Raw genomic sequence first — 14,503 nt, forward strand, 5'->3', positions numbered from 1 at the left:
TTATTCCGTTACCTGTGTAGGCAGTTTCCACACAGAGACCATTGGCCATTCGTCCCTCTAATTAAGTTTTAAAGGGGGCCATCTGTGATCAAGAACAGCCGGATGTTTTTCTAAGCAACCATTTGTGAAAATAGTTATGTGGCTTGGGGACATTTAGAAGGCACAGAATAGACCGTGGGAGCCTCAGGTACCTACCCAACTGCGACACTCCTTCAAAGGGGAGGCTCTGTCATAAAAAGGGGTACTGTGGCTGCTTTTTGACTATTTTCCAAGCTCAATACTTTAAACCCTAAATTCTCTACTGCATAAGGATCACAGAGGATAAAACATCCTTCCTTGGTTTCTTTCTCACATCCACCAAATGAACCCCACATTGTTTCTTACCGTTTTAAATTCAATATATTATTTCTTGCCACATATCTTGCAAAAGGTACCTGAAAAATGAAGTTTCAAAGGTCAGTGTCAAGATGTGCCAACCACCACTCCTTTCGTTTCTTTAATTACAGCTTTGAGCTGTAACTCACATACCACAGAATTCACTCCTTTAAGGTTTCCGACTCAATGGGTTTTTTCCCCCCACTTAACGGAGGCACTGGGGATTGAACCCAGGGCCTCGTGCACGCCAAGCTGTGCACTGCTTGCCACTCACACTCCCAGGGACCTTCCTGAGCTGGTCAGTCAGCGATCGACTCCACTGTTGGCTATACCATCATCTTTATTCACTGTGGCCCTTCTCAGGTTTTTAAGTTTGAGAAAAATTCACTTTTAGTTAAATATACTCTGCCAATTTTTTAATGCCAAATTAAAATCAGTGCAAGTTATGTGATTACCTGTGATTTATTTTAAAGGGTCACTTACAATAATGCAATCAAATGGGTGTTACCTCTTACAGTGGATTTCCTGACTTTCCCATAGATTTTACAGAAGAAATTCTTAATAATCACCACAACTTATAAAACCATTATCAGATTGCCTCTAGAGATCTGACACAGTATCATTAACTAATGGGTCAAATTGCCCTCAAAGGGCAATTACTTTTTACTTTTGGGAAATTGAATATCAGCTCACAGAAAGAGAGCTGATGTTTAAAAATCTGCACTTTAGTGTCCTAATGTTTAGAGAAGAAGCCAGTTTTAAGCATAGCTATGTAAATATTTGCACGTCTCTCCTTTCTTCAACAGAGCCCAAGTGTCTGACATGCTACATACTCACCTCTCACTAAAATAACCCCAAACCACTTTACTTACTGTAAAAGAAAAACTAAAGCCGAGCGTATGGAAGGCATTTCCTCTTAAACCATAAAGCAAAACATGTTCCCGTAATAAACTACAACATAGGTATGAAAAAAAGAAAATGCCTTGATTTCAAACCTTCCTCCAGAAAAATACAGTCAAAAGTTCGAGTCTTTGATACCTCACTCTGTGATGATACAAACAGGCTGGTATGTGTTGTTATTCACACACATGTGAGAGCATGTGTTTACCCCACACATACCAGGTACATGCAAACATACAGTGCACCTTATGCACACACTCAGATGCTTTTTTTAAAAAACTTTTTCTTTCTCTATGTAGTAAAAATGGAATCATATTAGAGTCCCTTTGAAACATACTTTTTTTCAGCTCGCAATATAGCATGGACATTTCTACAGATCAAATATAGATATGGATATATCTAAATACATAAGTATTTTGATCTTTTACCTCCTTAATATTCCATAATAAACTAGTCAACCATGTTCCTATTGATGAACATGCAGTTTTCAGTTTCTGACCACCACAATAAATTGGCAACAAATACCCTTTCAATATCCATACACAAATGTGTTATTTTTAAAAATAAATTCCTCAAAGTGGGATTGCTAGTTCAAAGGGTATAGTATGTGTATTTATTTTATTAAATACTTTCCAATTACTCTTCTAAAGGTTTAGCAATTTACATTCCTATCAGCAACATATTAAGGTACCTATTTCCCTAAACCCTTGTTATCTCTGGATATTAAATATTTCTGTCACAGAGAAGTTGAAATACCTTTGCTTTCCAGTTTCTTATTAGTTAGGCTGAACATCTTTCAGAAGTTTATCAGCCCTGACCATTTTGTCTTCTGAGAACTGCCAGGTTATAGCCTTTGCTCATCTCTCTACTTGTAAGTGCTTTCTGTACAAAAGGGAAATTAAACTCTTGTTACATGCATATGTACAGATGGGCTTGTTAGCAGCCAACACCATGTCAGTGATCTACTGGTGAGAGTGTTGCTGTCAAAGGGAACCCTGAGGGTAAGAAAGCAAACATGAGCAAAATTCAGCACACACAATTAGCAGAGATGCTTGCTGTTATAAGAATTTAATCATTCTAGGCATTAACATTTTAGAAAGTTACTGAAGATCTAGCCAGGAAATGAAGGGAAAAACTCCATTTATGTGTCTGAGTTGGCCAGGTTAGGCTGCTGTGGTCACCTGGTGGAGCTCAACAGTGGCGTGGAGGTTCCTGGTTTCTAGGGCCCTAAGCCACTTGTGGTATTGGGAAGGTGGATATACATTGGGTCAAATAATTACCAAATTCTCATAATGCTCTCACCCTCATAACTCTTTTAAGAATATGCTTCCTAAAGGTGATGTTAAGAATATAAGCCTAGGGGGAGAAATGACTAGTGGGGGCAATCTTTTAATACAGGTGCCACCCCCAGGGCCAGGCATGGCACCTGCACTGTCAGCAGAGCATTCCCAGCCTCACCCGCAGGTCGAAAGGAAGCATCACGAGCATCCCGCTGTGGTCCATGAACAAGGCAGCTTCGTTGTGCTCGTATATTTGTCTGTTTCGGGGAAGCAGTAGCGGGGTACACAATTGGACAGCTCCTATACCAAATGAGAAAAAATAACCAATCATCAGGTTCTCATTTGCTATTGGGACTGCTGAAACTAGTTTATTTTCAATTCTTTAAATTTACTAAAGGAAAGCTCACCTAAGGCTAAGTTTGTTAATTTAGTCATACTTCGGACTCCACAAACCAACTGTATTTTAGCAGCAAGGTTGCAATATTCAAATCTGTTTCTCCTCAACAAGCTGAATTATAAAAATAAGTTTCAATTTCACAAGTGGCAACTGTTATAAGTGAATTTAAAAGTAAAATATGGTTGCATCCAAATCCATTAACAATACTTTCTAATGAGGAAACAAAACATCTTTTGAGAAGGCACGTAATTTTTTAAAAAGGACATACCATGTCTTTTGAAGATGCGGATGATGGTTTCACACACATGTTGCTGTATCTTGGCTGTACGGATCGAGAAGCTGCCCTAAAACATGACCAATCAAAACGTCACCAAAGCCTAATCAAACGGATCCCCTAAAATATTTCTCTGTGGCTTGCAGTAGGCATTACATTGCTTGTTCCCAAGATCACAAGAGAGATCTCGACAAGTCAGTCACTCTTTGAACATATTCAGGAGAGAAGAAACCACGAGTCTTCTAATACGTCCTACTTTAGGAAGGCCGCCTAGGTTCAAAGTCCAAGCTCTTAGTCATGCGGACGTATGCCTTTCAGAAAGAGCTAGTCATGTACACAATCCCCCCTGAGGACTTTCAGGGACACTGAGGCACAGATACTAACAGCATCAAACCCCCTCACATACCAAGGTGATTCCTATGGGCCCCTTGAAAGCTACATGGCATTTATGTATTTAGTAAATAGCTTTCTTTTTCATTTGTTTCTTATTATAAAAGTAGTACTATTCCACTATAGAAAATTTAGAAACGATAAGCAAAACACCAAAAATTAAAAAGTTGGCCATAATCTTGGCAAATATCTAACATTATCCAGCAACAAGAACTGTTTGGCTCCTGAAATCTACACTGATCTTCCACAAACCTTACCACTACTTTCTTTACGACTCTTCTGAAGTTCCATTTTAAGTATAGAGAAACATAAAGAATATAACAAATATCTGCTATTCATCACTCAACTTTATCAAATTTTAATATTTTGCTATATTGTTTCAGACTGCTTGTTTTTAAAAAAGAAAATGTTGAAGGCCCTCAAACCTGCCTATGCTTCAGAAACCACCTGGGAACTTTTTAAAAATTTTTTTAAAAATTGAAGTATAGTTGATTTACAATGTTGTGTTACTTTCTGGTGTACAGCATAGTGATTCAGTTATACGTATATATTTCTTTTTCATTATTGGTTATTATTACAAACTGTTGAATATAGTTCCCTGTGCTACACAGTAGGACCTTGTTTATCTATTTTGTATACAGTAGCTTGTATCTGCTAATCCCAAACTCCTAATTTATCCCTCCCCCTGGATACTATCCACTTGGGAGCTTTTAAACCGAGATTCTTGAAGCACCTCACACTTAAGATTCCAAGCCCCTAGATCGGATGTAGGGCCTGAGCCTATGCAAGCTCCAAGGGCCTCACAGGTGACTTTGATGTGCAGCCAGCACTGGGAGCTACTGGCTACTTGATCTGGATCTGAGCTGGCTGGATATTTCTGGCACTGGGCAGCTGGGCCAGGGCTCAGTCCCTAAAAACGCTGCTTCTTAATCTCTGGTAGGGCAGGAACTCCTTCAATTAAGTGATTAAAAGTGTGGCTCTTTCTGGAATAATGCATATGCACACATTTTGCATATACAGACCTCAGATTAAGAACTCATGTTGGAGGCATTAAAGGAACCCATGAAAATTAAGGAACTGACTTGGTCCTTTTGTGGACCAGGTTAAGCTCCTTCGAAGCATGGCTTAAGCCCACCTTTAGTATGTCGCTGTCATAGGTATAATCGATGGCAGGGGAGACGCGCTGGGAGAAGATCTGGGCCATCATGGTGCGATAGGCCTTGCCGTCCACGTTGGCCAGGGTGTGGTGCAGCACCTCGTGAAGCTCCGACTCCTCCATCTGGGGCGGGGGCAGCAGCTCACTCTTAAGCAGTTCTGTGGCTGTGGGCCGCTTTGCTGGATCATGGTTCAACAGCCAGGAGATGACAGATTTCTATAACGAAACCCAGGCACACAGGTGATGGGGTGCAATGGATGATTCTCAGATCCAAAAAAAGACACACTTCTTCCACTTAGTTGGTGCATCTTAATTAGTAGTTCTGAAATATCTGAATCTCTCATTTTCCCCCTGTACTGCATTATGGTCACAGAATTGTGCAACAGTGTAACATCAGTATTTCTTAAGAAGTAAAGGCCCATTTTATATTTTACTGCCATATATGACTAAAAACAAATCTTCAACTAAGCAAGTACATAGAAGTAGAAGTTAGGCCTTCTAAAAACTGTACCTAAAATACTGTATCAAAAAAAAAAATACAAGAACATGAAACAAGCATTTTTTGGTGCCTAATTTTAGTAGAAATTATAATACGTTAAGTAGTAGCTGCTGGAACCTCTAAAGCAGTGTAAAGCTTCTTGTTTTTATTTTTCCTTCTCCATTTATGTTATCTGTATTGATACCATTCCCTTGAATTTTCTTATGATATGCGTTCCTTAGACTTTCACAGCTATTACTCATTAAGCAGGGAACAATTTAAAGGCAATATATAAACTTTTGATAGGTTCCATACTGATTCCATAATTCTTTTGTTTATAATAAAGATTTATACGGAGATAGAGGAATACTTGAGATCAGAAAATCTCAATTTTTAGGTGAATCTTTTTAAGCACTTTCTAATTGTATATCTTTAAAATACCCTCTCCCCAACAATACCTACCCCTTTTTTAGGCTAAAGTAAAAACACACATAATTATTTTTCACATAAAGAAAGGAACTGACATGATACAGCTTTATGAAAATTTATGTTAAACTGGTAAAAATAATATCCTATTCAGCAAAATAGATCAGACTGCCTAATTTCTATATGTGGCAACAACTGTGTTATACTTAGTCTAAAGCATTTTCTATGTATGCTGCCACCTTTCAGATAAAAAGCAACAACTGTGATGTGGGAGGTGGCGGTGGTTGTGGTTTTTGTGCCAGTTTTATACAGTCCAAATGCAAATGCTTAAGCGTGCCTGCTAAGTCCCTGAAATAGGAGGCCAATCACTGTCATGAGACATGTTCTGTATAGTAGCTCTTGTGTTGCAGTTTAAGTTCCTATGCCATCAGCCCTGCTAACATGTGGACATACTGAATAAGAATGACGCTGTTACAGGGAAAGGCAGTGAAATGAACATTTACTTGTGACATCCAGAAACACAGGGGACAACTCAGTTCAAATAAATAACAATAGCTAACAAAAGAAGTAGAAACATGACCCAATGTATTTTCTAATGGTTATTCCCTAATTCAACAGTGGAGGCCGAATGGGTCCCTCTAGCCATAAATAAATGTCATGTTAAACACCACTGAATTATAAGACATTAGTGCTAAAATAAATGAAGGGTACTTAATACCTCGATTTTACAAGTGAGGAAAATTAAAGTCTAGAAAAGTTAAGTGATTTGTCCATCCAGATACATAACCAATAATTAAGAAAGAGCAAATTAATACAATGTTCTAGCTAGGTTTCTGTTCTCAATGTTAATAATTTAAATAAGGGATGTTGTCTTGATTATAATTGTTAAGAAAAGTCAGTTTAAGGAACAAACTTCCATATGACAAGAGTATTAACCATGGAAGGCTTCATCAAGACAAACAGCCAGCACTAAGAAGAAAGGCATATCAGCAGCACTGTAATAAATTCACTAATAATTATTATTTTATATTAGCCAGATGCCAATATTTACTATGACATGAGTTATTTACACACACACACACACACACAAACACACATTTATAGTATGGAGGAGAAACTGTTTTGCTTTAAATTATTGTAACATCAGATGGTCTCGCCTTCCTCTTTACAATTTGAACTACTTTAACCACAAGACAGAACAAAATTATAGTTTTAAATGTATTTTCCTTTTCTTAAAGTTCCAAGCTTTATCTAAACAATGAGCTGTAAAAGCATTCTTTTTTTTCAACAGCTAAGCCAAGGGTCCAAACAGTACTTCAAAAGCACGATGACTCACAAAAAAGAACCCTGTAGTTTGTTAATTTTCTATGTCAGCTGTTGGCATTTCTATGGTGTATTTCAAGTCTAAATACATTGTTGAGTACTCCATCTTTTGATTTTTTTCCCCACATTGTTCCCATGACACAAGAGAATGAGTGTCAGAAGATTACTAATTGAGGAAGAAGAAAAATAGTAATTAAAATCCAAGAGTGAGAACACAGTCATTAAAGTATCAGAAAATTACCTGCTTTGTATGCTCTCCATCATCGAAATCTTCTGGAAACTTAGGTGAACTGGGCTAAAAAATTATTATATTCAAATCAGCAAGTGCTTGGCAGACTGCCACAGTGAAAGCATTTTATTCAACAGAAGTAAGAAAATCACATACAGAAATGAAAATTTCCTAACAAGGGAAGACAGAGGTGACACCCTCTTGAAACCCGATGCCCACTGTTCTATGTTCATACATATTATTTTAATACTAACTTTACCCAAACGACAGTCTGGGGGATAGAAAGCACCTCATTTGAGAACAAAGTATTTTAAAACCTAATGGCTTCAGAGAAAGACAAAGTAGCTTTATTAAACATACAATTTTTAAAAAGGCAAAAATACCAAACCATCAACACAGAGAAAGAAAAACACAACATTAAAACCTCCACTCCTCACCCCTAAATTTCTCACCTTTCTGGTAAATAAGACCTCAACCATAACATGAACTTGACAGTTGAGATTCTTGCAATGAGGGAACAAACGTGAATTTTAGACTACAGAAAGGCACTTAACCGAAGATATGATCCTCGAAGAGCATTCTAAGTCAAGGCAAGGACACAGTAACCACCTCATTTACTCCTGTACATTATGAACACAGCTATCTACGCTGTCCCAGCAGCTAAACCATTAAACACTTTTCCAAAATAGCTAGAGGAGTATTCTTAGTTACGTTGTATGTGATTACACCAACAGATGTGCCTGCTTCCATCTCAGGAAGGAGGAGGAAGGCTCTCCATGTCTCTTGCTCACAAAAATGTGAATCTCAATCGCCCTTACTCAAACTTTACTTTCCACTGTCATCCTAATGCCGTTTCCAATGGGCACCCTTGACCTTGCACACTGTAACATTAGTCTCTTTCAGTTTGAGCAATAACAGAGGCAAGGATCAATCCCAAGAACATATATGGAGAGCTCACTGGGAAAAAAATTAAGTGGCTGATGTTTTTCCCAGGCCCTGTTTCACTTCTGGTCATGGTGGTATCCTTTCGGTATTACTACACCAGGTCCATTCAGCCATAACCTTTAATTTCTAGATATAAATATCCATTATCCTCATAACCCATTCCCACTGCTGTAACTGAACTGATATTAGACAAAAATTTTAAATTCCTCCTTTGTTTTAAAATCAAGAGTAAATCTCAAAATATTTTTTAAAAGTAACAATACCCTAGCAATCTCTTTAAGTATGATTTCAAAAATAAAAAAAACTAGGGAAAATTTCTTATCATCGTAAGTGAATAAGCAGAGGTGGATTTCCATTTACTAGAAATATATAAAATTATGGTAGGATCACCTTCTTCTATATTATAAATACCAGAAAAATACCCCACACTGAATTTTAATGTCCACGATTCAGGTTACTGGAAACTAAGGCACTAAAACATCTGATACATACGTCTCTCAGCTGGTTGAGAACAAAGATCCTTTCTGAGGCTGTGACCATCGGGTGATAGGACATTTCAAAGAAGATAATTCCCAGGCTGAAGAGATCCACTTTCTGAGGAAAACAAAAGAACAGTATTCAGAGCATCTACATATGAAAGCATAATTCACTAGGGAATTACAGGATTACACTGTTAGTTGGAATAAAGTTTGCATAAGTGAAAAATAAGACACTAGAAAAAAAATGTGCTTTGTTCTAAAAAAAATTATAGGTATGAAGTATAGATGAGACAGGTATTTCATAGTTAGGTGATAAAATATGTGGCATGACTTCAACATTTTTCTTGAAAATTAACTGTAACTGGTTTAGCTATATGCTAAATGCTAGTGAATAACCACTAGCCAAACCCTGAGAATAACCAGTAAAGAGCAAGGACAACTGACGTCTATTAAAAGAACTTGCTTTGCATGTTTACCAATCATCTCAGAAGGGACACAGACCAAAATCTGCAGCTGACAGCAAAGGTCAGCTACCAACGACTGCAAAGCCATACCAAGGACGGAAGCCCGACACAGCAGAGAGGTCAGTGATGAGCCCTGACCAAACAGGGAAGTGCAGGTGGAGAAGAAAAGGGTGGTCAGTGCAGGGTCTCAGGCAGGGAGCTGCCAGGCGGAAGAGGGCATTCTGGGGGCCTTGCGCCCCAGGCAGCCAAGCACAGCCTGGCTGAGGGGAGACTGTGCGGGGTAAACTGCACACACGCACAGAAGCCACTTTCAAGGAAAACCCCTGAATGAATCTGGACCCAGGGATAGGAGAGCCTCTCCAATTATGACTAGTGACCTCCGAAGTCTTAAAAACAAGCTCATGGTGTCATTTCCTACATGCGTTGGCTGTAGAAAATGTGGAACATACAGACAAGCACCCATAACCCCAAAATTAGAACTACACTATCGCTTGTAACTTTTATTCCCCTAATCTAGGCAGAATATTTTGATACTAGTATGTCATTTTTCTAAAACAGGCCCCTAAAACATGATTTTAATGACATATACATGTCATTCAATTCAATTACATGGAAGTTCCATAATTCACTTAATCAGTTTCCTATTTTTAAACACTTTTTACTTTTCACTGTTATAAATAATGCTGTGACAAATACTTTCACACCAATTTTTTTGGACATCTCTTTGTTGTTTCCTTTGGATACATTTCAAAAGGTGGAACTCTTGGGCCAAAGGGTAGGGCCCTTTTAAGGATTTCATTACACTCTTGCAAAATGAACTCAGGAAAGTGACACTCAGATAGGTGTCTCCACTCCCTCCCACTGCCCAAGGGTGGGCACATCCATTTCCACACACCCTTGTCCTCAACGGGTGTTGGAGGTCTGCTTGAGCTCTGTCACTGCCCCGTGCTCCGTGTCAGAACCAAACCTTGGCTTCAGGTTCCACTGCAGGCCCGAAAAAATGCTTTGATGTGAATTGCCAGCCTCACATATTTTAAAAATTTAGTTCTATGCTCTTGCCCTAAGTGATCTCATCCAGTCTCATGGCTTTAAATCTCATCTGTGTGCTGGTGACACTCTAATTTATACCTCTGACTCTGACCTTTCTGCTGAACTCAAGTCTTGAGTCTCTAACAGCTGACTGGACATCTCTAATGGGATTTCTCATCAGGCACTTCAAACTTCACATGCCCCAAACAGAATTTTCCTATCTTCTCCTCCATCTCCCCTGTCTCTCCTCAGGTTTCTTCAGCTCAGTCTACAACCCTTCCCCGAGCTGTTCCAGGCAGAAACCTGAGCAATGTCCTGGTTTCCTTCCTTTCCCTCACCTGATATCACCTCCATTAGGAAAACCTGTCAATTCCCCTCCAACACGTATCTTATATCTGCACACTTCTCCCTGTCTCTACTGCTACCCCTCTGGTTCCATCTATCAGCTGCTCCGCCAGGACCTCTGCAAAGCCTAGAGCAGCAGCTAGGGTGGACTCTCACTCGAGATCCTTTGGTGGATGCCTGTGCACACTCCTTACCTGGCTCACTTGGCCCTATATCATCTGACCCCACCTTCCTTCCAGCTTCACGCCTCCCTCCCCACAGCTCACCATGCCGTGGCCACAGGGACCCTCTTTTCGCCTGTCCTAAGCGCGCCATGCTAGCTCTCACCCTGAGCCTTCTCCTCATGTGTGCTGTTTCTTCTGCTTACCCCTTTCTCTCCCAGGCAAGCTCTAGCCTCCAACTTTGCAAGGCTTGTCCCCCCTTCCCTCCTTGATCCTGAAGCCATCCTCTTGGGGAGGCTTTCTCTGGTCAGTCTACCTAAAGATGATGTCCCTTACTGTTCTCTGGTCACTGGACTCCATCTCTTTTCTTCTTAGTTCTTGTCAGTTTGCGATTAAATTTTTTTTTTCACTTGTTTATTGCCCATTTCATCCACCAGTGGATAAGCTCCCCTAGGGCTGCAATGAGATTTTATCAGTCGACTGCCTTGTTCCCTACATTCCTGGGGCCTAGTCCAGGACCAGTTAGTTCAAATCTCCTTTAAGTGGATGGAGGGACTGTAAGCTCCTTGGCAGCAACGATCCCAGCTTCATTCACTGTCCTTGGGCACCAAATGTCCTATGCGGAGTAGTCAATATACATGTGGATATGTAGCGAATGAATAAATGTTCCTGACTATTTCAGCTGATAACTAAACCCCAAATGCTATGATCTTGATATTCTCACTATTATCTCTCTCTTGAGACCTTTCCTTTTCCCAAAAGCTTCCCCTTTACCTGGTTGTATGCAGATTTGGTGCTTCCTTGGACCTCTGGGCTTACATATAAAGCAGTGCCAACCATCCCAGTCAAATGACCTGCATGGAAGAAGGCAGAGGAAAGGCTTTCCAATAATAGGACTTAGAGATAAGGCAAATTTGTATCAAAAAAAAAAAAAAGGTTTCTTAAGAGTGAGGCACGATCTGTTCACTGTTCACACTATTCACAGGAAGAAACAGCATGCATTTCACCATGCTGTGAACCCTAAATCGTGGATGGTCACACATTCTGTTCCACACAGGATCGCTCTGCTGCTGTAACAGGGCAGTGCCAGGCAAGAAGACCCCAGATGGCCAAGGTCATGAGGTAACCTCTCATCACCACCTGGGGTCATAGTATAACCGTCCACCCACAGGAGCAAATTATTCTAATTGAAGCTCTGACTTCTTAAGAGTTCTGAAGAACAGTTAATATAGTGGAAAGGGAAAAGAAAAATTAAAGCAATTTCATAATTTTGCTAATTTAATGACTAATTATAATTTGCTTTAGGATAAAATCTTTACAAGTGAAAAACAGGTTTCAGATTGAGAAGTTTTATACTGTACCATATATTTAAAATTTTCTTAAGAGGTTAGGTCTTATGTTAAGTGTTCTTATCACAAAATTAGTAATAATAATAAATAAGAGGGAGGAAGACACTTCCAGAGGTGACAGGTACGTTCATGGCATAGATCGTGATGATGCTTCCTGAGGTGCATATGTACCTCTAAACTCCTCATGCTGTATACATTACAGCTTCTTGTATGTTAGAAAAAAAATTTAAAAGAGAAAAGAATATATTTTGTGGACTGCTTTTTAACATACCAATTAAATATACAGTCTTCTGGATTTACCTGAAGGGTCTGATTTAATCAAGTGGTCTGATGTATCATCTTGTTTGCCATCAGCCTGAAAATACAGGTAAGCCAAATACCAAATTAAAATGTTACGTTATTCCACAGGAATGGATTATCATTTCTAAATGAAGCCTGACTGAAAAATATTACACAGAAACCAGAATAATTATAATAGTGCTTTTTTGAGTTTAAAATTTTTTTCATTTCATTAGCCCACTAGTGCAGGGCTCACTGGAAACCCAACAAGATCAAGGGGAAGGGTCAATTCACTGTTAAACTCCATGGAAGAAACCCCGAAAACTTACAGAAACTAATCTATTTTCATACTGCAAAGGCCAAAACAGAATCTACTTACTAGGAAGAGTAAGGGTACAACAGCAACAAACTCACTTTCTGGCTTTCCCACTGTTACTATTTTATCTGAGTCAATTTTTACTCTTCTTCCCCAGAGGCTGGTCACAAACTCTATTCCACCGTCACTGCTAACACCTCTTAGGTAGCCTCACTTCCTCCGCTACACCTGTGACAGTGCCGTCTCACATATTACCCTAAATTACTGTTTTTCCGACACCACTCCACAGATTTGCATTACAAGCACCTGCCATCAATAACAACAGCTCGAACATTCTTAGAGCCAGGCGCTGTTCTAGGGCTTCACCTGTACTCTTATTTCATCCTGGTGAAAACCCTGAAGTTGGTAGTTACATTAGGCACATCTTGTTTATTTATTTTTTTAGTTTATTGAAGTACAGTCAGTTTAGTCAGTTTACAGTGGTGTGTCAATTTCTGGTGTACATTATCATGTTTTAGTCATCCATACATATATTTATTTTCATATTCTTTTTACTACTATAGGATACTGAATATAGTTCCTGGGCTGTACAGAAGAAACTTGTTTATCTAGGCAGTTTTTATAGATAAATACACTGAGAGGTTAACTAACTTGCCCAAGGATTTTAGCCCAGGTCAGTGGGCTTCTGGGGCCTGTGTTCTCACTTGTATCCCTATACAGACACCAAGTTAAATTTGTTAGTTTGGGGATCCCAAGATTTCCATCATCTGACCCTTCCTTGATCTCTTAAAATTCCCCACTGTTCTGCTCAGGACCACATTCTACTGTCCCCCTTCTATTTCCCCCCTCTATGCTTCTCCTAACCTGACCTTCTAATTTAGCCCTTATTCTTTTTTTTCACCATTAATCCAAATCCTAATTTCTTTCTCTGACTACCCTTAGAATTAACTGCATTTACCCCAGATTATGGTGCCTAATCTCTGGCTTATGACGTTAAGTAAAACTCTTCCCCTGACTCTCAAGGTCTGCCACAGCCAAGAATCCCCAGCCTTCAAGTATCTTCTCTCACTGATCCCCAACACCTCATGGTGTCAACCAACCAGACAACATGCTGATGGTCAACAATCATGTCTGCTTACCCCAGGGCCTTTGCTTATGCTATTCTCTCTGGCATCCCCTACTTTGGTGTTATGATGCCATGCCCTCAATCTCACCCTACTTGACTCCCATCCATCCTTTAAGGCCCATCTGAAATGCTGTTTTCTTTATACAACCTTTCTTAACCCTCATAACCATATGTAAATCTCTCCTGTCTTTTATATCACTATTTCTCTCACTTCACATTATTTTAGCTTTTCATATTAAACAACTATTCCACAGTGTTGTGAAGAACATTAACATTTTCTGACTTATGTTGCCTCAAATTCATTCTCCTGATGTTTTATGGTTTTAGCCTTCTTTTCTTAAGCTAACTAAAAGCCCCTCAAGTATAAAGCATCTAGCCCAGTGCCTGGCTTGGTACACCAAAATACCAAATTGTTTCATAAAGCGTGATATACCTTTGACCTAAATGTCATCCACAAACTAATAATTTTATATCCCTCAAGTGGAACGCACTCACAGTATTCACAACTTTAAAGCCTGTAAGATCATTTGCAGCTGCCCCTTCAGACTTGGATATTTTCCTGGGGATTACGCAGAGTTCAGTGAACTCACAGTCATGAGAGTGTTAGGGATAATTAAGGCTCACAAGTCCACTTTCAGGATGCTCAAATTTAAAAAATACTCACAGCAAAGGCTAGATGGTCTGTCGCCAAACCAAAATCCCCTATTTTCACATGGTCATCAGAATCCAAAAAAATGTTGACAGGCTTCAAATCCCGGTGAATCATTCCCTGATGGAAGAGA

General features: G+C 39.4%; 1 protein-coding gene across 6 annotated transcripts in view; it reads right to left on the minus strand.

Annotated features, from left to right (window-relative positions):
* Window positions 1-14,503, minus strand: part of EIF2AK4 (eukaryotic translation initiation factor 2 alpha kinase 4) — a 79,937-nt gene that overhangs the window by 24,419 nt on the left and 41,015 nt on the right. For all 6 annotated transcript variants that reach the window (XR_004137223.2, XM_064485745.1, XM_031453317.2 and 3 more), the window contains 9 exons: window positions 14,386-14,490; window positions 12,301-12,355; window positions 11,426-11,505; window positions 8,666-8,767; window positions 7,241-7,294; window positions 4,752-4,988; window positions 3,221-3,296; window positions 2,734-2,855; window positions 385-434 (listed from right to left, as the gene is read on the minus strand). Coding sequence is in view for 5 of the 6 variants with exons in the window: in XM_064485745.1 (XP_064341815.1) it covers window positions 385-434; window positions 2,734-2,855; window positions 3,221-3,296; window positions 4,752-4,988; window positions 7,241-7,294; window positions 8,666-8,767; window positions 11,426-11,505; window positions 12,301-12,355; window positions 14,386-14,490 (881 nt within the window). In the remaining variant the exon portion in view is untranslated. The remainder of the gene's footprint in view (window positions 1-384; window positions 435-2,733; window positions 2,856-3,220; window positions 3,297-4,751; window positions 4,989-7,240; window positions 7,295-8,665; window positions 8,768-11,425; window positions 11,506-12,300; window positions 12,356-14,385; window positions 14,491-14,503) is intronic.

The sequence above is a fragment of the Camelus dromedarius genome, chromosome 5 (assembly GCF_036321535.1).
Source record: "Camelus dromedarius isolate mCamDro1 chromosome 5, mCamDro1.pat, whole genome shotgun sequence".
NCBI lineage: Eukaryota > Metazoa > Chordata > Mammalia > Artiodactyla > Camelidae > Camelus > Camelus dromedarius.